Source organism: Episyrphus balteatus, chromosome 1 (assembly GCF_945859705.1).
Source record: "Episyrphus balteatus chromosome 1, idEpiBalt1.1, whole genome shotgun sequence".
Classification (NCBI taxonomy): domain Eukaryota; kingdom Metazoa; phylum Arthropoda; class Insecta; order Diptera; family Syrphidae; genus Episyrphus; species Episyrphus balteatus.
The window spans coordinates 126,026,105-126,052,222 of NC_079134.1; the positions used below are offsets into that span (position 1 = coordinate 126,026,105).

Sequence of the window (26,118 nt, forward strand, 5' to 3'; positions counted from 1 at the left end):
TGAATTTCAATAGGGTAGGTACCACTAGCATTACTCTTGTATTACTCAATTTTTCAAATATACAAATATTTTCTCTAAACCTAAAAAAAAAACACCTTGTCACATGAAAAAATTTATAGATTTCTTTTATTCGTATGTAATACCCATGGGAAAGAAAACATATCTTATGAATTTCATAAGGGTACCTTTTATACCATCGATTTTATCGGACTTATCGCGGATTTTCCCTATTTCCCAAAAAAAAAACACCCTTTAACCTAAAATTTGTGTATAAACTTTTTGGGTTCTTGGTTTCTGTTATAAATGAAACAATTTTACCAATTTTCATTGGTGTAACAATTTACATAACACCCTTGTTTTTAATCGGCAATAACTTTTTTTTAGAGTAGTCATATTGACTTTATTTTTTTGTCATTAGGTTCAGCATCAAAAAATACCTTAAAAACATGTGTCATATGTTGATATTGGACAAACAATTTTGTTTCCTCTTGTCCGCGAAAAAATACCCTTCCCACCAACTTTTTTTTTATAGACTTTTTTTGTACCTTTGATAACCATCCCAAAAGGAAACTTTTTGCCAAGTGTCATGAGTGTTACAATTTTTTTCTTTTTTAAATGCCTATTTTACCTGTACTAATAGTATATCTGGAAATTCTGCTGCACAGCACATCAACCGATTTTTATAAGTACAGTCTTCGAAATATTAAAAAAAAAATTAGGCTAAAAATAAAGTTTTGATGTGAAAACCATGTTTTTTATAGTAAGCGCTTCATACTTAAATATTATTCGGTTTAGTTATCAATTACTATAACCGTTCATAAACGGATACGTTCATACCGAAAAACAATACAAAATATAACGTGATTTTTTGTTTAAGCCGATTTTTTTTAATAGATTAAACTTTTAAAATATTTTAGGGAGAAATCTATACATATTTTCTAATTTTTGCGTTTTGATTTATGGGGTCTCTGTGGTGTATGAGCAACTTTTTTGTATAGGTAAATAAATATGTTAATAAATAAAGATGATCGAAAAAATGTATCGATATTTTTGAACCTTAGTGATTTGCGGTCAGTAAGCTTAAGTTGAGTTTAATTAAATTAAGGCTTAGCTCAAATTTGTGCCAAAGGAGAATGCCCAAAAATATATGGAGAAAAAACCCAGCATCGATACGAATGAGGCCTAGGTATATTCCCTGAAAGCGCTTCAATAGTAAGTAACAAATATGAATTTTTTTTTTTTTTCAAAAAACCATCCCCGGAACTTGCTATGACGATTCTTATTTTCAAACAATAAAGTGCTTTTTCAACCAAAACTTTTTTCATGGAAGTCTGATCAAGATAAAAATCATTTTATGTTGTTACCTACATTCCTCATAATTTCAGTGGGTCCTTTGTCTATTATGTGCATTTCAACCATAAACGAGCTAACAGCATCATTTAAAAATAAACCTTAGCTTATGGCACATGATCTTAGGGTATTTTTCGTTGCTGCATCTCATGGAACTAATACCAAGACAATCGGACTTCCCTGAAAAGAGTTTTGGTTGAAAAAGCACTTTATTGTTTGAAAATCAGAATCGTCATAGCAAGTTCCGGGGATGGTTTTTTGAAAAAAAAAATTCTTTGTTATCTACTATTGAAGAGCTTTCAGGGATAATAGGTCTAATTCATATCGATGCTGGGTTTTTTTATGAATATAGATTTTAAAACTGAAATTTTAAATCGGAGTAGGTTTATGTTCGGAATTAAGGATATTTTGGGTTGGGGTCGAAATTCTGTATGTTGCAAAATTCTGTATTCAAAATACTGTATGCCAAAATACTGTATGTCAAAATTCTGTATGTGCAAAATGCTGTAGGAACAAAATTCTGAAAGTCAAAATTCTGTATAACAAAATTCTGGTTGGTCAAAATACTGTATTTCAAAATTCTGTACATCAAAATTCTGTAAATCAAAATTCTGTAAAAATGGTGTAAAAAAATATCGTTTTGATAATGTAAAAAAGTGCGCGCTTACGATATTTTTTTACAGCATTTTTACAGAATTTTGATATACAGTATTTTGCCGTACAGAATTTTACAAAACAGAATTTTGCATGTCAGTATTTTGTTGATACAGTATTTTGACGTACAGAATTTTGTATTTACAGTATAATGACGTACAGAATTATGGTATTACAGTATTTTGACCCCACAGAATTTTGTCGTACAGAATTTTGACAAGCAGAATTGAGGAGCGTTTTTTCAAAACTCAACAAGTGCATTTTTCAAATTTTTCAGGAGAAGGTTTTTTCTTTCCCATTTGAATACAAAGTCGAATTTTCAAAAAGTAGAAATGAGGAGTTGTTCTTTCTTGAACAGCTAATCGACAGGCTTAATTGCTATTTCAATATTTGGGAAGATTCGTCCGTATTTTGAACACGAAAACACCGAGTTTTTTCAAAACGCAACAAATACAGGTTTTTGTTGAGTTTTGCAAAAACGTTTATTTTTCTTTTAAATAAATAGATAGATAAATTAGTATTAAAAATCTTATTTATTAAAGAAATAAATACATTGCAATGAACTTATATTAATATTAACTAAAATAAATATTGAATAAAAAAAAAACATTATTTTTAATCGCCATAGCGTCTTTCCATATCCTCTGTGGACTCCTTAGCGTTTGCGGAGAGAACAGTTTCATAGAAGTCCTTGGCATCATCCGGAATAATAAAAAATTTCATTAGCTTCTGTACGTCAGTCATCTTTTTTTCCGAAACTTTGTTTTCTGGGGCAACTTTTTAAAATTGGCAGTTTTTGGACACGCTGAAAAAACTGGCTTTTCAGAGGTGCATCCGTTACAGGAGATCCGCTGAAGGTGTCACTGACAGATAATGCTACTTTATTTCCCGTCTTTTCGTAGTATATCACTCTAGCTTATTTTAAAAGGCAACTTTGACCTTATAAGTTTTTTTTTTAATCCAGCTTGTAGTCGCACAAGTTCCAGTCTTTTCCGATTTTTCTTACGGTTTCAATATTTTGAAGAACGTTGTAATATTCTTCAGGAGAAATGATGACTTCTTTCTTCCTATATTCCTTTTCCACTCGTCCAAACACACGATCTGGTGGCATGTAGCTGTGACCTGTTATTGGAAAATAGTGGTTTATATTTTTGAACATTTTGCTTTTTTCCAGAAAAGAGCATAGTGCAATCATCAAAATCGTGTTTTTATTTTGAGAAGCACAAGAGTCAGAAAAAAGACGTAGTTTTTTTGGCTTTGGCCCAGATTGAGTCTTTAGGCTTCCTTCAAGCTTTTTTAAGTATAGTCCACAACGATGGATGCTACTTCGTTTGCTCCTCTTGGGCCATCCGTCTCCAGCCAAGTATAAAACGTTACGTTTTCTTTATCTTGGCTTTCCATGTGGTTGACGATTCCCATGTTGTAAAGCCACACTTGTCTTGTCTTTGCACGTTGATATCTGGACATCATACCCTTTTCATGCCGAACATGTGTCCGTGTGCAGATTAAATTCCGAGTAAAAAATCTTTTTATATTTGGATAGACTGCACTTTTGTTTTCCAGTTTTCTCTTGTTCCGATACAAAAATATTGAACATTTTTTTGAGAGTCAGCTCTGGTGGAAGATAGCTTCTTTTGGATTTTTTTCTTTCTGGATTCGGCAGTAGAAAGATGAATTATTATGACCCGCTCCCGGATATTTTTTAATGCTGAATATATTTCTGATAGTATGTTATATATTTCCTAAACCAAAGTTATCCTTTAGAAATAAAAAAATGTTAAGGAAAAAATATATAAAAACAAATATTCAAAAAAATATATATATTTCAAAATTGCATAAATACTTTAAAGAATATGACATAGAGAGGAATACGTATCCGGTATACATAATAATAAATTCAAAGTTATATTTGCAATTCATGAGATAATTTTACTCTAGAAAAAAATTTTCTCCAAATTAGCATTTATAGGTCACATTTGGTTTCACAATTCAGTGAAAAGTATTTTTAAAAAAGGTTTAAATATTTACAAAAATGTTAAATTGCAATTTTATCATTTTGGCTATAATGATTTATACATTTAAAGATGTTCATGAGCAATTCAAAAGGTATAATCTCTTCATTTCTTCACAACCTTTTAAAGTAAAGCTTTAAAGACTGATGCAACTAAAATGACAATAATTGAATTTCTCCATCCATGTGTTTTCTCAGTTCCACTGCATGGATATTCATCAAGGTCCGATCTAAATAAAAAAATAAATCCAAAAGTAAATATAAAAACAAAATGCAAATTTTATCATTATACACAAAATCCCGAAACATTTATTAGTCCCCAAGAAATTAAACAATAACATATGAAAACTTTAAGTTTATTGTCAATATTTTTAAGCCAGAATAATTTCAATATTAATTTATTATTTATGCCTCAATATAAAATGGTTTTCAATTTAATTATTATTTTTCTTTGCTTTAAATGGATTGAATGTGTGCAGTGCTAGAAAAAAAAGCTTTCGAGATTATGACAAGACAATATCACAAAACCCATAAGCATATTTGTTATACTTAAACATAAACACAGTAGTTACACAAATTATTTAGACAAGGACATTAAACATTAAAGAAGTACACAAGAAGAGGTATAGTTATTTTACTTGAGTCCGATTACACCGCAGCCAGCACGGCCACCAGCATTTCCGGTTTTCTTTGAGTCGGGGTGTTGAGTCTTGCCCAAATCATCAACTCCATCATGGATCACTAGACCACGTCCAATGATTGCTCGTTTGCCGGTCAAAGTGATGACGTGGTCAGTAAGGGTTGTATCGACTGTTCCTGATTCATCGGCCATAACATTGCCCAAATCTCCAACATGACGAATTTCGTCTTCAGGTGCACCATGGTTCATCTGCGGGAAAATAAAGTAATTTGTCATAAATACGCAATATATATTATCTCATTAACAAATTTGTTTGCTTTGTTTGGTTGGGGTTTCAACTGATTCATATATGAGTTAATGAGGGTTTGTTTAAGGTCAATACTAAATTATGAATTTACACTATAATACATTAGATATACTTTATGGGGTGCTTTATGGTCAATATAATATAATAAAGAACCCCAACAGGCCAACAGGGGACTTGTTGACATTCAGCAGTTGGTCTGACATTTTGTACAAAAATATGTAGGTTTTCTGATTTTTAATGCAATTATAGCCTAGAATGTGGTGCGTTATTTATTAAGACTAATTTGTAGATAGAAGATAATTAATTGCTTGATATATTCATCGAAATTATACATAAAAACATAAATTTGTCAAGACCAAACATTTCCTGCAATATGGTTGATAAAATCATCAAAGGATATTTGTGGGTTGTATTCTATAAAAATGCTCGTTAATAGATAGAAAAAAAAGTATTTTGAAAGTAAAATTTTTTAAATTTGAGTGAAAAAAACTATCAAAAGGACATTATTGCTCAGTTTTTAAATATAGCGGTATTTAAGTAATACCAACATTATTAATAGAAAGTTTAGCTGGCTGCTTCCTTGTCTACTCTGCTTCAATTTTCTTAATTTCTTAAAATCTTTATGGCGTTATAATTTTGGTGAAATAGCTAGCTTCAAATCGAAGGGACCCAGTTTGTCTTTCGTCATCAATACTTTAGTGATCAATCTTTTTCCTTAACCCAGTAACTTAAAAAAGAGCTAAAAGTACATTTAACCCTCTTTAGACACACCCCTTTTTTGTCACTTGAAAGGTACACGGGTGCCAATTTGGTTTTTACTTTTTCATATCGTTATAACAACTTTTTTCGACGTAGAATTTTCAGAAGAATTAGAGAACTGTATTCACTTAACTAAAATATACTTTTCTAATAGTTTTAAGGGTGCTTAATTCGAATCCAAAGTCTAAAATATTTTACTAGTCTCTGTCTCGGTTTTTGATAAATTATCGTTATAAAAAAAAACTTATTTTTGCATTTTCTAATGGTAATATATCAAAAACGGAAACTAATAAAATTTTTCTGACTTCAGGTTTGAGTTCAGCATCATTAAAACCTTCAGAAAAGTATATTTTGGTTCTTAATACAAAAACAAAACTTAAAATTTTTTCAACCCGTGATTCTAAACGCCTCATATGATGAGATTAAAGTAAAAGGCTTTAAAACCTTTAAACACACAAATTTCTGTAGTTTATGAATTTATGAAAAAACATTAGAGTGGCTCGGTTTTTATTCTTGGGCAATGAGAGAAAGCTGTCCCCATCAAGAACGAACAAAACTAAATACTTCAAAATTTGTAAATAATTTCATTAAATACTGCCCATAGGTCATTGAATTCTTAAAAAAACACATTTTTAACTTTGAATTAAATGGAAAAAATAATGTTAAATCTATATTTTCTTTTAAATTCATGTTTAAATGAGTATGAAAAATTAAAATAATTATTTTTATCAAACAAAACTGACTTCTATGAATATAAATGAATCTCATGGTTGCCAATAATCAGAACTGGACCAAATGGGACCAAATTGCAAGCAACAACTTTCAAATACAAAAAGAATCATAAAATTTGTAGTTCACCCAGTCCAAAGTTCTGAGGTTACAAACATAACCTCCTCTTTTTTTAGAAGCCGGTTAAAAATAAGTCCTTTTATAATTTATTTTATTATTTAGAAAGCAAATTCTTTAATTCTCTGGCAAACCATATTAAAAATCAAGATACTAATTTTAAAACTTAAAAAAAAAAACATGTAGGTATTAGAACATTTTTAAAATTGTTATATAATAATGGAAATAAATAATAACCCGGTGGAAGAAATCAGTGTTATTTGCAATATTTCGATGATAAACAGTAAAGTTTTGAAAGTAAGTCAAACCCCATATACTTTCATAGTAAGCTTCTATTTCAAGGAATAAGGTAACTGGAACAAAATAAGTGCGTTTACTGTGGTGTAAACGTGTTTTGTTTATTAATTTATTTTTAAAAACCTGGGGGTCAATTCCCGATCTGTGAAACTGTGAAGAGATACAAAATTTATCATTTCAGTTTTCATATAAAAAATTTTTGAAGTTTGTTTTAATTTTTTTATAAATCTAGAGGGTCGATTCCCGTTCTGTGATATTTTAAAATGAAAAAAAATTTCACAGCTTCATATAAATTCGATTCTTGATTTGTGAAAAAATGAAAATAAATGTCTAAATCTTTTCACATGATAAATTATTTATCACTAGTAGAGTAACTAAAGCAAATTATTAGGGAACCCGGCCGAACAGCTCTGATTTTGACGATTTTTTTTTTCAAACGTAGGTAATTAAAAATACTTTAAAGTCTATAGATTAAAAATTGCCGGTGTTGCCGTATTGTTTTTTAAAATTAAAATTTAATTTTTTTTAACAAAACCATTTTTTTTTGCTTAAATTTCATAAAACAAATGATAGCAAAAAATTCTCTAGGTAATTTAAGGAAAATATATAAAAGGCAGTAAGGGACAATCTTCCATCGTTTAAGCGATAAATGCAATTTTCTAACATTCTGACCTCAAACACAAAAAAAATATTTTGAAAACAACGGCAACACCTACAATATTTTAAAATACATTTTTAAAAAGCCAGAAGCTCATTCTTATCTCATAAATTTAAATCCACTAAATTTGATCAAGACTTTTTGAAAAAATGGTCCTCAAACTCAGAATTAAAAAAAAAAATGTTATTAGAAAAATTTAAAATGACTTTTTTCCAAACATTTTCTAATAAAATATGAATTTATTTAAAAAAAATTTTTGGCCATAAATATTATCAGTTAAATTTCGAAGCAAAAAAGGTAAAATATATCACACTTTTGAAAAAAAAATGAAAAATTACTTCAATTTCAATGGTGTTTTTTTATTTAAACTGAATTTTTGCATTGAAATAATTAATTTTCTCAAAGACTGTGGTAAATAGGAACTTTAAATTTTTGCTATTTAACTTTCAACAGTAAGGGTTATTAAATGAATAAAAAATAATTTTATGTTTAGATGTTGAACTTAAAAAAAAAAAATAAGTTACATTTTTTTTCAAAACTTTTATTAAAAAAAGTTCTTCGAAAATGAAATACTTTTTAATTTTTTTCATAAACCGTAATACTTATTGACATTTCCTTTTATAATTTGAAATCATAATAAATGCGGCCAAAACAATTTGAAAATAAATGCATTTTATATTACGACCAGGTTTAAAAACCGACATGTTAAAATTTTTTCAATAATTTTTTTTTTCAAAAATCTGAGTTCAATTACCATTCTTTCAAAAGCCGTTCATTCAATTAACTTAATTTTAATTTTAAATATATGACTAAGCTTTTAGCTTTTAAAAAATGTATATTTGAATATTGTAGGTGTTGCCGTTGTGTTCAAATATTTTTTTTTGTGTTTGAAGTCAATTAATAAGAAAATTGCATCTATCGCTTGAACTATGGAAGATTGTCCCTCACTCCCATATATGTTTTTTCCTTGAATTTCCTAGACAATCTTTTGGCATCAATTAATTTATGAAATTGAATCATTTATTTGCAAAACATGATAAGTCCATGATTTTAAATTTTTCAGGAGAAGAAAAAAACGTTCTATTTTCTTTTGATATGCGTAGAAAAATTTATAAAAAATATATTCTGTAGAACTCTTGCCTAGTTACAAAATACCGTTTCGTTTTTAATTTTTGGAGCGATAGCTCAAAAGATAAAAAATAAAAACGCTTTTGGACTTATCATACTTTGAAAATAAACGGATGTGAAATTAGTTTTTAAATGGATATGCAATTTTGCTTTTAGCACCAGTCTATCAAACAATTGTATTTGAGAATAAAATACAATGTCCGGACTGCTAATTTAACTTTAAAGTAGCTTTAAACTTAAGATTTTCAGCCATTAATCTAATATACCATTTACATAAAAAGAAGCTGTTGTTTATTTTCAAAAGATGATAAGTCCGGGACTTATTCTGTTTTTGATGCTAAAAAAATATTTCGCGTAGCTGTAAAATCGGATATAGATGGAGTAGATAGTTGATATTTTAAAGACAGACGTGGTTATCCCTGGAGTACAAATTTAGTCAAAAAAACGAATTTTGAAAAAAAGTGGACTTATCATGTTTTGCAAATAAATGATTCAATTTAAGAAAAATTTTTGAAAAAAATTTGTTTTTGTTCACAAAAATCTTCAATTAAATTTAAAAAATCAAAACGGCAACACCGGCAATTTTTAATCTATAGACTTTAAAGTATTTTTAATTACCGACTTTTGAAAAAAAAGATCATCAAAATCTAAGCTGTTCGGCCGGGTTCCCTAATATTGCCAATTTTTGAGCTTTAGTTACTCCACTACACAACCGAATTTTATTGTGAAGAGGTTTTTATTCAATTTATATTTTGAAAATAATAAACATTATAAAGGTTAAGAGACGCAATTTTACTATAAGCTCATCTGTACGGAAATGGCCAATGTTTAAAACTTTCAAGAAAATCTTTCACCATGATGTGGATGCATTTTAATTTTTTTTGAGAATAATCAATTTAATTTTTTATTTATTATGAGCATGAGCATATTATATGATACATCCAAATAATACCAATTGCTTAGTTGGTCCATGTATTACATGCAGAGACTTAAATGCTTAAATGCTTTTACAGTTTTTTCTGTTATGTAAGTTAAGTTCTGACTCTTTGCTTACAACAATTGGAAACTGAAACTTTTGAGAATTGTCTTGCAACGCGTTTTGAGTGTGAACACTCGCGAGATAATTTTGAGTCGAGTGCCAGAGGAAAGTTAAAGACAAGAATTAAATTACAGTTTTGAGTTTTTTTTGGGTTGATTAACGGAGCTATGGGGCATATTCATAGTTTGATCCAGACTAAAGGGTCTTCATAGGTCAAATACTTAGCTGACTGACAACTTCATATTTGAAACAAGAGCATCTTGACTGTAGCGAGATGATTTTAAGTTGAATAAGATATGAAGAAAGAAATAAAGGCACTATTTTGGTGAACCAATTTTTTATTTAGATTTATTAATATTTGTTTCCATTTAAATTTTGATAAAAAGGTAAATTTAGAATTAACAATTCTTCTCCAAGTTCGTCCCGAGTCTAAGATTTGATATCCTTCCTCATGGCCTCGACTTCTCAACTTTCTTTATTTGTTTCTGGGAACACATATTTGGCCTTTGTGCTTCAAAACAAAGCTTTGGTTTTGATAATATTGGCTTTTCTTTGCACGAACGCTTTTTATTTTTAATAATTTATTGACAGATAATTAAAAAATAAAAAAAAACTCACAAAAAACAAAAATTAGAAAGTCAAAACTGAAACTAAAGTGACAGAATTTTTCATTTAGTACTTTTTAGTACAGGCAGTCATGACTATTTATCATAATGAGTTTGGGAATCGCTTTTTTATTTATTGTGAAGTGATAAAATGATAAATTGCTGTGAAAACTGAAATGATATTTTATTTATCACTTCACAGCTTCACAGATCGGGAATTGACCCTCAGAATCGAATTTATTATGAAAACGTGATAAAACTTATCACTTCACAGTTTCACTTATCAAAAATTGACCCCCTGCAAACTTTATTTCTCAACTAATTCTAATACCATTGCAATAGAATTATTATGCAATGCAGTGTAATATATGTACATTTTATAAGAAAAGTCTCTCACATTTTAAAACATTTCAAGAGGTGACGGCAGAAGAAATCATTTATGCTTTTAGGATTGATGTCATTAATATTGTTGACAGCACTCGATTTAATTCACCCGATACAAAAGATTATTTCAAAATAAATATAGTTATACCCATGCAAAGTTCACCTTATTGCTGTTTTTTCACCCAAAATATTTCCATGACTCTTAGTTCAATATTAATACGAAGTTTTATCAATAAATCACTTAGTTTTAATTAAAATCAATAAGGTAGTCACTTGGTCTTGGGTTTGCCTCATTTGATTCGGCATACCCATCAGAATTATTGTATGCTTAAATCAACTCTTAGACAGTGTGCGAATTGCGTTAAAACGTTGGTTAAATTTTCTACCACGATTAAATTTTGACCTTTGCACAGTGGGTCACCTCCCATACAAAGTGCGGTCAAAAATATAATGACCATTTTTTTTTTAATGAAACACCTGTATTATCATTTTAAATGATTTATTATTGCAAAAAAATGCATCAAGTCAGTTTTTTAAAATTTTGGTTATTTTCAAGAAAAATAAAAAAAGGTAAAAAAATTTTTTTTTTTGAAAATATAAAAAAAATGGTTAATGCCGGAAATGGACCTGCCTGTCAGTCGAGCACTTTACCCTTACCCTCTAGTTCAGTCTTTTATAAAAATAATAGTGCCAAAAAGGAATTTTTTTAGTTTTACGTTGTAATTTTTTTTTCTCCGTGTATCGTCATTTAAACTCGTATTACTCGAAAAGGGGAAAAAAGGGGAAAAAACGGCGCTATTATTTCGAAAGGTAGGACGGTATTCTTCATTTGAGAACTTAAATTGTAGAGGGCACTCGAAGGCAAACCAACTTAATCTCTAATTTAATGAAAATTGAGCTAAATAAAAATGGTTAAAATTGCTTCGCTAACGAGCCCCATTACAATTAGCCTTAATGTTATTTAACAATATAATTTATGTTTTTAGAAAGTATTAAACTTCCCGTTTAATATCCATAACAATTTAATACTGTTCACAATTTTTAACAACCGCTATCACTATCGCAAGTTGACACCTTATAACTGCAGCGATAAGAAAACTGTAAATTTTTTTATATACCGACTTTGAATGGCTATTAAGAAATGAAAAAAGGGGTAACCGTCAAATTTTTTTTGGTTTTGGTTCGATGGGAGATTGTAGAACGTTGTTTAATCATTGGATTTTAAAAAATTGACATTTACTTTTTTTATTTTTGACCTATGGCGGGACCCACTGTGCTTTGGTTGAAAAAGTGATCAAATTTATTTTTTTGCTGTGCGAATTGGGTTAAAATGTGTTAAATGGGAATTTTGTTGGCATTACTTTGATTAAAATTCCCTCAAGATAAATAAAAATTCAAATCAAATATGGTTTTTCTTATATTTAATTAATTATTTTTTTTTTAACAAAACCCAGCTAAAAATATAATAAAGTTAAATATTCTAGTACCTATGAAAATGTAAGAAATTCTCAATTTCACATATCTACTTTTTTTTATTTTTATCGAAAAATTCATACTTCATTATGATCAAAAAGAAATTTTTAATTCATTCTTCGAACACTAATTCATAGTTCACCAGCTGCCAACAAAATAGAATTATAAAAAATAAAAAAACAAACAAACAATTCGTACATTTTCAATTTTTCAAGGAAGTAGTAGGTACTTTGTATTAATATTTTTGCATTTCTTAAAAAATATCAACACATTATATCTAACAAAAATAATTTCATATCTATCTTGATCTTTCTATCTTGAGCAAAGTCAAATTTTAACCACTAGATAGTGTCAAATTTTACCCTGCTCTGCAACTAGGTAAATTTTAACCCATTTTATTCACTACGCTAGTGTCAACATTTAACCAAACGTCAAATTTTAACCAAGACAGTTGTACTCAATCTCAAAGCCTTATAAATAATACTGTTTTTTTATGAAAAAAATTGTGATAAGGTTATGACCATGAAAGTTTTTCAGTTTATCCAAATTTCTAAGTCCTACAATCAGTCAAATTCTACGTACCTTGTCAGGATTATAATGTCCACCAGTACTAGCACATCCATTGGTTAAATCTCCCTTCTCATGCACATGGAATCCATGCTTTCCAGGTGACAGCCCAGTTATATAAACTCGAATGTAAACATTTTCGCCACAGGCATTTTGTGTAAATGTAACATTACCTTTTACTTTACCTTCGCTTCCTTGAATACTAGCAATAGCCACAATTGGTGTTTGTTTCTATTTAATATTTTTAAATGAAAACTATTTGTATATAGACATAATTAATTAAGATATTACGAGAAACTTACCTCAGCTAAAGCTGCTACAGCACCAAAGGCCAAAACTGCTACAACAAATTGTACAGATACCATATTGACTGAAGAGTAAAAAAAATAGTTACAAAAAATAAAATAAAATCACAAATCAAATCGGTTTGGTGTTATGAAATATTTCGATATTTATTATAAAATATTATTATGTTGGTACGATCACAGCATCAGCCACTCAGACCCTCAATGAAAACGAGTCTCACTTAAAATAAACAACTTGATTTCTTGATTCAACCAGCCAGCGATCTCGTGTTGGGTCGGCACCACTTAAGCCACCAACGTCATCAAAGTTCACCCCCAGGGGGAAGCAGACATACAGTCTATTCATCCATATAATCTTAATAGCCCCCACTCTACGTGATATCAAAGGTGAGACTCACAAACGGTGTTGCCACCTACTTTTATCAATAAATTTGAGTTTAAAAAAAACTTTCTGGCAATATAGATATAGGTACCTAAGGCCTCTAGTAGACAAAATTGGAAGATTTTCAATTATGGCCAGACTATCGAATATCAAATTAATATAGTTAAATTTGTTTGCAATAAATGTGGCAACCCTGGAAGATCTTTCAATCATTTAACCAAGTCCTGAAATGTATTATAAAAAGCCAAATGCAACCCGAGCGAGATTTTTTTCTAAAAAAGTTTAAGATACTGACAAAATTCAAATTTTAATGATCAAAATTGTAATTTAATCACAAAGTGGCAACCATGTTTGCGATTCATCACATGCGAATTTTATTGGACGGGGGACAGATATCATTGAGATCTATCTGTCACTTGTTGTATGTGCGAGCTTAGTGACAGGTCGACAATTGAATTGAATCATAACTGAAAAATTAAGTTACATAAAGTGGGTCATGGTGGAGATGATGCCCCTGATAATAAGCTTTGCAAAAGGTATACAATTGAGTACTAAAGTACTTTAAGTTTAAACAAATAAGACAATAAACTTTTATTGATTTGATGTTTTATTTTCGTAAAAAACAAATAAAATCCACTGTTAAAATGCATTCAATCGTTTAACAATCATTAAATTCAGCTACACGTTTTCTAATTCAAATAAAAAGTCGCGTGGTGCATTTTTATTAATTTTTTGTATTAAGATTAATGGTGTATATATCATCATCATGGATAATTTGTATATGCATATCTACAAAAAAAAATGTCACTAGACAAATTTGTCAAAAAGTGGATTGTATCAACAACCGACTTAGACAACGAATTGGACCTGCTCCGCGTTGATGCAGACTACTATTTAGACCTTGTTTGATTTAAGTTAGGCAGCTTTGTGAGATTATATTTTCTTAATTATGATGTCTGCTTGCGAAGATTGATAAAAAACGTGGTTATTTTCAGATAATATAGAGTTTATCGTAATAGGTTAACAACATTCATTCCTCTGTTTAATCATTTTTTACGAAGCAATTTTCTATCTTCGCTGTCATCTTATCAACAAATTAATTCAATTCTGAAGAAATTGCAAAATTTTATGATTTTATTGTACTAGAGCTGAGATTGGTATTGCAATAGCTGCTATCAATCAGTCTGCTCTTCCACTGAGCAGAGAACAGTTGCGATTGCTCTTCAATATCGGTGCCCACTGCTCAGAACCCAGAACTGGAAAAGTCTAACCCAACAGTTGCTGTGTTCTTTTTTGTATACAAGTATGAAAATGACGCTCTCAAGTCAACAGGAAGAACAGTAAAAAAGAGGTTGTCTGTAAAGCCGGTTTACGGACGATGATTTTACGTGATAACGTCGTAAGAAAACAGGTTGTGTGCTTTTAAAATGAGCCATTTGAAGCGTCACTTAACCCAAAAACTCATTTTTTTTGATACAACAACCTATAGTAAATTTTATACCCCCTGAAAGCTTATTGCTTCAGCTCAAAATATATAGGTATAGGTATAGGTATAGATCATGTCTATTAGACATCTACAAAGAGAGCTAGAATTTTTTGAACTCGATCAAATTTCATTAAAAAAAGCAAAATAAACATGTAAATTTATCTTCTCACGCTATTAAATCAATTTTTTTTTAACAATCTATAAAAATTTTTACACCATCTAAAAGCTTATTGTCTTAGCTAAAAATATAATATATATAGATCAAGTCTATGAGACATCTACAAAAAGAGCTAGAATTTTTTAAACTCGATGAAATTTCATCAAAAAAAGCAAAAAAAAACATTTATTTTTATTATATATTTTTTATTTTGTTTTGCTGAATTGTTATATTTATATTCTTTAGTTGTATAGCTTTCTTCAAATTCAATTAAAACGCCATTTTTTATTTTTTAATATTTTGCCAATATATTTCGAGGTGATTTACACCTCATCTTCAGGGCTAAAAATAGTTATAAAATTAGCGTTTTCATATATATGTATATAACAATAATATTGTTACGAAAAAGAAGAATTCTGTTTCTAAAAACAATTATAATCAAACAAATCTTGATTTCTGGACAGCAACCACGTTGTTTAGAAATGTCACCATGACAAGTTGTCAAATGAATTTAATGTAAGAAAGAGATGTAAAGACAGAGACGACTAGCGTTTAAAGGGGAAATTGTGTGTGGAGAGTTTCGAAACAAATAAAAGGAGGCTGCGACAGGGATGACTTTCTTCTTGATCTTCAACCTCTTTTAAGGCAGACAGCGTAAGAAAATCATCTCATCTAACCAACAAAATTAACCTCTCGGGAACCAGAAATTCTTTTCAATAAAATTATCATCTTTCGAGATTATTTTCTTTTTATGATTTTTTTGTCAGACACATCTTTAAGGTTCTGCTCCTCTAGCCACTAATTCCACTTTATTTTTTCTTGGCAACGTCGAGATTTTGTAACACTGGTGTCAGGTGTGGGGTGTGCTCTCGTGCAGAAGAAAAGGAAAAACTAAACGCCGAAATTCTTGCTCTTCAGGCAGTACCGTTGACGATGGAAGAAAGGCAGCGAAAAGATTCTACATTAGCAAAGGTAAGAACGTGGTTAGAAACAGGTAATCGTCCATCGAAGCAAAGCATTGTCGGAGAAAACTCAACCGTCAAAGCATACTGGAGTTTGTTCAGGCAACTTAAACTTGTTAACGACGTCATTTCGAAGGTCTTCAAAGGAGATTTGGGAAGAGACAGTTTCCTAGAAGTCGTCCCCAAAAGTTTTGTTCCAGACGTACTGGCGTCCCTACACAACAGTCCCTGCGGGGGCCATTTTGGACATAAAAAGACACTGGGTAAGGTTAAAAGCAGATATTTTTGGATAGGTCGCACCACAGATGTCAAAGTCTGGTGTCTAAGCTGTCACCAATGTACCGCTCGAAAAGGCCCTTCCACCAGGACTCGTGGCAGACTTCAACCTAGCATCACAGGTGCTCCCTTCGAAAGGATTGCTGTGGATGTTCTGGGCCCTTTACCACGTACAACGAATGGAAACCGATTCATCATAGTAGTAATGGACTATTTTACGAAATGGCCCGAATGCTTCGCTGTGCCTTGTCAAACTGCAGAGGTAGTTATTAGTAAATTAATCGACGAAGTCTTTTGCAGGTTCGGGCTACCTTATTTCATCCACTCTGACCAAGGTCGCAATTTCGAGGCGGAAATCTTTAGATGTGCAATGGAAGTCTTGGGTGTCGAAAAAACAAGAACTACACCTTTAAGGCCCCAGTCAGATGGGATGGTTGAGAGGTTTAATCGGACGCTCCTCGATTACTTAGCCAAGTTCACCTGTAGACAACAAACTGAGTGGGACAAACATCTACAACCGGCACTTCTGGCTTATCGCACGGCAGAGCACGAGTCGACAAACTTCTCTCCAGCCCTAGTAATGTTCGGTCGCGAGCTCAAATTACCCATCGACTTATTACGAAGCACCCCACCGGAGGAAGCAATAACAATTCCCGAGTATGTATCAGAAGTTCGAAGGAGGTTTCAGAATGTCCATCAAGTTGTCCAAGCCAACCTACAATTAACAGCAGACTCAATGAAATCCAGGTATGATTTAAAATCGAAACCTTTATCTTTTGCAGCTGAAGAAAAAGTGTGGTTCTACAACCCGAAACGACGAGTCGGTTTTTGCCCTAAACTTCAATGCGACTGGGAGGGACCGGTGGAGGTTGTGAAGTGTCTTTCGGATCTAGTCTACCAGATACGAATTCCTGGAACTCGCAAGCTGAAGGTGGTGCATTTGAATCGTCTGGCGCGGTATGTGGAGCCTACTATGACTCAGTTGGAACTTTGAGTCTTGAAGAGGGGGCTATGTTACGAAAAAGAAGAATTCTGTTTCTAAAAACAATTATAATCAAACAAATCTTGATTTCTGGACAGCAACCACGTTGTTTAGAAATGTCACCATGACAAGTTGTCAAATGAATTTAATGTAAGAAAGAGATGTAAAGACAGAGACGACTAGCGTTTAAAGGGGAAATTGTGTGTGGAGAGTTTCGAAACAAATAAAAGGAGGCTGCGACAGGGATGACTTTCTTCTTGATCTTCAACCTCTTTTAAGGCAGACAGCGTAAGAAAATCATCTCATCTAACCAACAAAATTAACCTCTCGGGAACCAGAAATTCTTTTCAATAAAATTATCATCTTTCGAGATTATTTTCTTTTTATGATTTTTTTGTCAGACACATCTTTAAGGTTCTGCTCCTCTAGCCACTAATTCCACTTTATTTTTTCTTGGCAACGTCGAGATTTTGTAACAATATAATATAATAGATTACCTATGATATAATTATATTTATAACATATAAAATATTTTCACAGGCTACAACATTAATATTTATGAAATGATTGATTTAATTTTTATTTTTGATTTTTAATTTTTAATTAAGAATCAAAACAAGCAAATTACTGAGTACAAATAAATAAAGTAATTATTTATAACAAATTAATATTTATGTTATTTTAAGAACTAACTATTAAGTTATGGTAAGTATTACTATAGTCTTTTTTATCAGTTTTAAAATTACAAGCTATTTCTTCGTACTTAATTATTTGATTTACTTCATGCACTTGTAATTTAAACTTTTGATTTTCAGATTTCAAAATTTTAGTTTCATCGAATTTAAAAGAATGTCCATTTTGTTTAGTATGTTCAGCTAAAGCGGCGATATTTTTGTAAGATGAGCCTTCGAGGACTTTCTTGCATTCATTTTTATGTTGATTGATACGACAACCTAATTTTTGTATTGTTTCACCAATATATATTTTTGGGCAGTCATTGCATGGAATAGAGTAAACTACTCCACTTTTATTTGTTTTCTCAATCTTTGATTTTGTATTAGCGAAAAAATGAGATACTTTGTTATTTGGTCTCATGGCAGTTTTTATTTCAGGAACAAAGTATTCGCACTTTTTTGCTAAAGATTCGCTCAGTCCAGGAATATAAGTTATAGATGAATAAATTTTTGTATCGCGAATAACAGTTTCATCTTTTGTTTCAGATAGGAATTGGTAGCTTCTTCTACTATATTTATTTGGTGATTTAGTTCGATTTTTAAAATTTTCATTTTGAACACATTTAATTAATTTATTGATGACTTGAAAATAACATTGAAAGAATTAATCGCATTTTGATTAAAAATAACTATCCAGTTCAAGTCATCAATAAATTAATTAAATGTGTTCAAAATGAAAATTTTAAAAATCGAACTAAATCACCAAATAAATATAGTAGAAGAAGCTACCAATTCCTATCTGAAACAAAAGATGAAACTGTTATTCGCGATACAAAAATTTATTCATCTATAACTTATATTCCTGGACTGAGCGAATCTTTAGCAAAAAAGTGCGAATACTTTGTTCCTGAAATAAAAACTGCCATGAGACCAAATAACAAAGTATCTCATTTTTTCGCTAATACAAAATCAAAGATTGAGAAAACAAATAAAAGTGGAGTAGTTTACTCTATTCCATGCAATGACTGCCCAAAAATATATATTGGTGAAACAATACAAAAATTAGGTTGTCGTATCAATCAACATAAAAATGAATGCAAGAAAGTCCTCGAAGGCTCATCTTACAAAAATATCGCCGCTTTAGCTGAACATACTAAACAAAATGGACATTCTTTTAAATTCGATGAAACTAAAATTTTGAAATCTGAAAATCAAAAGTTTAAATTACAAGTGCATGAAGTAAATCAAATAATTAAGTACGAAGAAATAGCTTGTAATTTTAAAACTGATAAAAAAGACTATAGTAATACTTACCATAACTTAATAGTTAGTTCTTAAAATAACATAAATATTAATTTGTTATAAATAATTACTTTATTTATTTGTACTCAGTAATTTGCTTGTTTTGATTCTTAATTAAAAATTAAAAATCAAAAATAAAAATTAAATCAATCATTTCATAAATATTAATGTTGTAGCCTGTGAAAATATTTTATATGTTATAAATATAATTATATCATAGGTAATCTATTATATTATATTATTGTTATATACATATATATGAAAACGCTAATTTTATAACTATTTTTAGCCCTGAAGATGAGGTGTAAATCACCTCGAAATATATTGGCAAAATATTAAAAAATAAAAAATGGCGTTTTAATTGAATTTGAAGAAAGCTATACAACTAAAGAATATTTATTTTTATGTTCCCATGCTATTAAATGAATTTTTTACCTAACAACCTATAAAAAATTTTATACCATGTGAAAGCTTATTGTTTCACCTTTCAAATAACGTATCAATCTCATTTCAAAGATGCCTACAAGAGAAGTTAGAATTTTTTAAAGTCAACCATGTCGAATTTCCAGACTGAGATTACGGTACTTCCCACACTGGTGGCTGTTCATGGCGCAACAGATCTCCACTGGTGGTTTGAGGTTTTTCGCACGTTTCTTGATTTAACATTGTGTGGCTTGTAGTTAGTCTAGCGTTATGTGTGATATACCAAATGAAAGGTAATTGTATCAGGATGCTCATAAATGTTTAATCAAATTTCTATCTGCTCTCGGTAAAAAGTTATAACCTGTTGAATTTAAAAATTTTATTTTACCGTTATCTCAAAATTGTGTTTACGAAAATGATTGAAATTTTGCACTCATATAGTCGTGGTCATGGTCTATCATTACTCCATATATAATATTCCTCTACCTATTAAAGAAAAACAGATAAAAATAAAAAACGATAAAAATCGGATAAAAACGGCAAAAAACCTGTTTTTTAAAAACTTATTTTTCTCCGTATTCAGTCAAAACTCTTTTAACGATTCCAATTTTTTGCACATGTATGCGCATTTATCAGCCCTACATGTCCTATATAACGGAAGAAAATGGCGTCACTTTTTTGTGGTGGCTGCCATGGTTCATCGATTTATAAGACGTTATCACGTCAAAAGTTCTATGCTCTTTAAAATTTCACTGCTTTTATAAGTGTAACTGCTCTCGCTTTTTTGTAACTTCACTGCTCTTTTCCAGAAAATGTTTTGGGCTCTTTAATATTTCACCTTTGTATATCAATTTTATTGTATATCAATTTATATACAAAGATTTCATTGCTTTTTTGTGAGCATTCTGTTTTTCATATCTGATAATTTGATTAACGATAAAAAAGCAAAGATAAAGAGAAAAGTTTACTATGATGATGACGAAACAGAGAAGACTAATTTAAAATGCTGACATTTAAGCAGTTATTTTTTATTAAAAATATCGAAAATGGTAATATTTCAGAAAAAAAAAATTAAAGAGTAACTTGCGAAGTTAACTTCTATTTAAAGAGTCATTAAATAGCAGCTATTAAGAACTGCTCTTTTTATATGCTGCTTACTGCTATCACTGCTTTTTAAAAATCACTCTTTAGCACAGCTCTAGTAGGTACTGGTGGATTTTGATAATTAGTTAATTGACTTTTTCACTAGAAAATCAAAAATATATCAATGAATATCTTTGAAACATACAAACATACTTCATTTTCTAACATTTCGAAGACCTAGCATTCAAAATGACTATGCAGAAAGTTATTGCTACAATCTAGATGTTTTTATTTGGTAACACGTACTATATTGATTTAGATAACAAATAGTATTGAACTTTTTAGATATTTCTTATCAATCAAATTTTGTAATACTTGTCATAGGATTTCAATATCGATTGCTATTGTTGCTCAATTTTTTTTTGAATATGAAAGATAAGGCAAATTTTCAATCTCAGTTAAGTCTGGTAGTCAAGTAGCTATTTTAGTAGCTATATCTACAGTCCATCACATAAATATTGGGTCAAATGCAAAAAACAAAAAACAAACAAATATTTACTGCTATCTAAAAAGATGTAACAGATAACACCACTTGTTAATTTTTGTTTCTTCATTATCGCTGACAATAAAATTATTAAGCTTTACATAATTGGTTTTCGAAGACTCTCCAGAAGAATTTTTGGAACTATCTCAGAAACAATACAATACAATGGGGAGTGTGAATAAATTGTCACTTAGACCCAAATCTAAGTGGCAATTTATTCACACTCCATTAAATTTAAAGTCGCCATTTAAAATGCGAATTTTTCAAATTTTTATTTAATTTGACAGGTTTGTCATTTTAAATGGCGACTTTAAATATAATGGAGAAGCTGGAGTATATTTGCGATGATCAGAAGTTCCCTCTATGATCAGATTAATTTTCAAAGCAAGAGCAGGCCTAATAAACCTCAACGATACCACAAAGATAGTACGAGAAAATGTGAACTGCTCACTCGGAACATCAGTATCCGCCGAAATTGCTTTAGAAGACTCACGTTGAACAAAAACATGATAGTAAATCTACTGAACGGAGAAATAAATTGGATTAGTAATTAACTTTAGATATGCGACAAAATAAAGAAATCAATTGATAATAGCCCAGGAAAATACATTTTTTCAAGGAAAAAATTTGCAACAGGCTGATTTTTTGTATACAGCTTGGTATTAGGGTGGTTTATAAATCTGTGAAAAGTCCTGAAGTTTCCTTTGTCCACTAGTCATATTATAAGGGGTCAAACATCATAATATGTACATTAGTTGGGCATTTGCGGCAAAAATTAGGGGCGGCAAAATCAGGAGCAAGAAGCACATTTAAGGAACTATTCACTAGCAATAACTGCTCAGATTCAAAAAATTATTTAAACAAAAATTTGATTTAAGTTTCGCCATTTAATTGATAAAAAACACAAAAGGTTTTATGAAAACTCATACTATCAAACAAGTTTTTTTCTAAAGTATGCGAAAACGCAAAAAGTTTAGCTGCTAAAATATAGCGAGGTGTTATTAAATTTTGAAAATGTGCCTATAAACATCGTACCCGTTCTAAAAAGATGCAGTTGTTTAGTTCAGAATGTGATGATGAACCAATCTATTTAAACTTGTCAAAAATATTAGTTCAAAGTATGTATTCTTTCACACCATGGATACAGCCACAAGAGTTAAGGTTTTCCAAATTAGTGAGATGTATGTCTTTAGAGAATTTCCTAAAGATCAATGAGCAAAATCTTTGAATTAATTTGAACACATCGTCGCCCTAGCCGTATACGCCATTTTTACATTTTTGGGAAATCGCATTTAAATGTTCGGAAGATAATTGCGAAAGAACTAACTGCTGGTATTTTTTGATATTTTAGTATGATATATAATTAAAATGTGTCTTTTATATACATGTTATTGGACATCTGCAATTTGTTTAGTTTTCAGAATATTTAAATTTGTGTCCAAAATGAGTTTGCCGTATACGCCATGAAAATCAGAATATACACGTACGTCAAAAAAAACATAACGTACGTCAAAACAATTCTCAAAATTTTCTTGCATTGCATGAAAAATTTGACGTAAATGCCAAAATTTCTTGTTTTTGTCAAAACAATAGTGAATATCTCGGCAACGAAAAAAGATAGAAAAAAACGGATAGAAGATTTGAAAAGAGCAACTTCGAAAACATACGACTGCATACCTAGTTCTAAAAATGCAATTTGGCGTATATGGCACTCCAATACTAGGGCGACGACATGTCAACTCCTCTGATATAATATATGTAAATGGGTTAAATCTTTCCGGAGTTTTCTATGTTATACATGATTTTAGATAGTCGTTCGTCTCTTGAAGAAATTTTAAAATTTATAACTCTTGACCTTAACAGTAACGGTTGCAAGTAGAGAAGGAGAACGTAGCTTTTTCAAATTGAAAATCATTAATCATGACACAAAAGAGCGATTGGTATCAATCAATAAAAAAAAAAGATTTGCGATAGTATAAATTTGGCAGAAATAACTGCAGAACAAAAAGTACGAAGAAGAAATATTTTACCTGTATTTGTTTATTTTTAAAAATAGTGGCTCACAAAATAACTGTCATCAGAAACCTTATTCCTTTGATCATTTCCTGACAAAAGTATCTAAGAAGATCCTGTGAAAATTTAAAGTCGATCGTTACAGCTATTTAGGGAACCATTTAAACTTAGTTCAGACGTCGCTATTTGCCGGATCAATGTAAAATTTTCGGATAATATTCTTAAATACCTATAGGTATAAAAAATGCAATTTTTTCAAGATAACAGATGAATACCCCTAAAGTGTGGTTTTAAAGAGCGGCAATTAATACTTTTCCCCAGAGCTGCAAAAAAGTTAGATCAACCCTGATCCTCTGTCGGTTACATACAAAATTTGAATTGAATATCTGAAGAAAATTATAAAATCTTTTATCATTACCGTAAATTTACCCCTAGAAATTGTTATATGTAGGTGCAAAATTTAATACCAACAACAACTTTTCTGTTCAGTGTTTACTCATATCATCTTAAATCATCTTGTTTTACTGCACTTATCAAACAAAACTCCTTACATTTTGTAACTATTATAAATATTAGAGATGTTCGTACACATATTAACTTCATACATTACAATAACAATTACATTGAATTATAATCCTCAGATTTAATTAAAAGTATTCACCAATTATCGACTCAAAATGATTTTTGTCTTGTTTAAACTTTATTATGAAGGTTGAAGCCAAGAAGTAGAGTATTTAAACCACATGGTGAAATTCAGATTTGGTCATACCTTAGAAAATGCCTCTATGTTTACTATTTACATAAGATTTTCTTGAAACTTAACTTGTATAACTAGTCGAACAGGAGAGGGCATCGGTATATTTATTTTTTCATCGTATCTATGGAGTTACTCGTTTAGTATGCAACCAAATGTTATGTGTGTGAAAATTCAATGATTTGCTATCCCAATTACCTTCTTTGTTATTTAAGAAATTAAGGTATTAAGTTATTTTTAATAAATTAGGTATTTGAATGCATAGAATCTATAACCTAGGTATCTAATATAAAACTATCAAATCATGTTCATTGTTCATGACAATACCTACTAAAGATATATTTATTTGCTTAACAGTACGCGAAGCACGAACATAAAAAATCAAAGTCTGGTTAGATTGCGCCACTTAATGAAAAGTCACGCCGCCGCCGCCACCGATACCGATAATAACATCAACAATAATAACAATATGTGGGTAACATTTTTTGTTGTTGTTTTATTTCAAGAAGTGATGAACGATGATGATTCTATCTACTTCCAGATGCCAATTGCAACTCTCCTGAAGTGAATGTAAATTACTCATTCAAGGTCGTTTTTAATTATAAAGTTTAGTTTTCAATATAAACAGTGCTGGATTGCAAGAAAAATACGGCGTTTACGGCCTTATATCTCCACCAAACCGTAATTTGTTTTGAAAATTCTCGGCTTCAAATTGGAAAAAAAAAAACAATTAAAAAGAAATTTAGGGCTTACAGATATAGAACATTTAAAATAAAAGATATCCAATATCGAAGGACTTGAAACCATAAATGAGAATTTTATGACTCGGGCCTCTGAAAGTCTAAATCCACCTCTTACACACTGAGACGATCATAATAAGTTTGAATCACGATCACGGTGTAACTTAAAGCAAGCTGAATCTCTTTACAAAAATGTGTTCGATTTTTATTTTAGTAGGTAAGTATCTTTTAATTTATAATCTCATTGGCTGAGTAAATGTAAACTGGTCTGGTCTTGGATTTTCTGTTTTGAATATTCAACTGCGTTTCAATAAAATATAAATATTCTAAAGCTGATATACAATTTTGTTCAATTGCAGTAGGAATTCTTAACAGCTTTGCTTTGTGTTCGTAAAAAAATACCGGAGCATAGCAATTCCAATTATTCTGTTTGTTTTTTTTTTTTAAATATTCTTAATGTACATTAAAAAAATAAAAGAAATAAAAGTCTTTAAAAAATTTAAAAAAATTGATCCAAAGCTGTTTTTCAAATTAAATATTTTCAAAACGAGTTAAAACTGAAATTAAGTTTTAAGTTTCTTATACAAAAAAAAAAACTATTTAATCATTGTTTTTATTTTATCGCATTTTTGTTTTTGTTTTATTATTTTTTTTTTTTTGTTGTTTTAAATAAAGTCATACCTATTTTTAATTATTTTTTTTTTTTTTTATAAATTAACTCTTCACAATTCCAAATAATATGACCTTCAAAAGGAAGTTTGTACCTAACTAAACCTACTTGTTGTATTATATTTTATATTATTCTTAAAAATCTAACCACAAAACCGGATAAAGTGCCGTTATCAAAAATTGTTTATCCTAAAAAAAAATATTTTATTGCGGTTAATTAAAAAAGCCCCAAAAAAACTTAAGAGATAAGAAAACAATTTGCATTAGGATAAATACTTTGATTAAAAAGTCGTTAAAAAGCATTAAAAATATATTTTATATTCGGCATTAATGTATCTTAAGATAATAATAAAAAAAAAACAACAAAAAATTGTTTGAAATAATTAACTCACTTGAGTCGAATTTGTTTAACTTAATGTAAGCACTTAATGTTTGGATACAATAATAAATAATGAACTTATCACGTCGAGAAACTAAGTGAGACTGACTCTATCAACTGGGGGAATATGAGATCATTTGGATCGCAAATATTAAGCTTAAATTCTCACTTGTTGTAAGATAACGTTCAGGGTTCGGATCGGATAAATCATTTTAGTGTAATCTTTCTCTATACAAGTTTTTTTTTGCTGTTTTTAATTTTAACCGACT

General features: G+C 30.0%; 1 protein-coding gene across 2 annotated transcripts; it reads right to left on the reverse strand.

Moving 5' to 3' along the window:
• Positions 1-3,807: 3,807 nt before the first annotated feature.
• Positions 3,808-25,990, reverse strand: LOC129906829 (extracellular superoxide dismutase [Cu-Zn]). Of its 2 annotated transcripts, XM_055982766.1 has the most exons (5): positions 25,863-25,990; positions 13,021-13,088; positions 12,734-12,949; positions 4,654-4,904; positions 3,808-4,245 (listed from the first exon to the last, which is right to left on the reverse strand). In XM_055982766.1, exons 2-5 carry the CDS (start codon positions 13,081-13,083, stop codon positions 4,140-4,142), a joined length of 636 nt encoding a protein of 211 aa, XP_055838741.1. In that variant the 5' UTR covers positions 13,084-13,088; positions 25,863-25,990; the 3' UTR covers positions 3,808-4,139. The 2 variants fall into 2 exon arrangements, with proteins under 2 accessions (XP_055838741.1, XP_055838742.1); XM_055982767.1 differs by lacking the exon at positions 3,808-4,245 and having other exon boundaries at positions 4,294-4,904.
• Between the last annotated feature and the right edge of the window lie 128 nt (positions 25,991-26,118).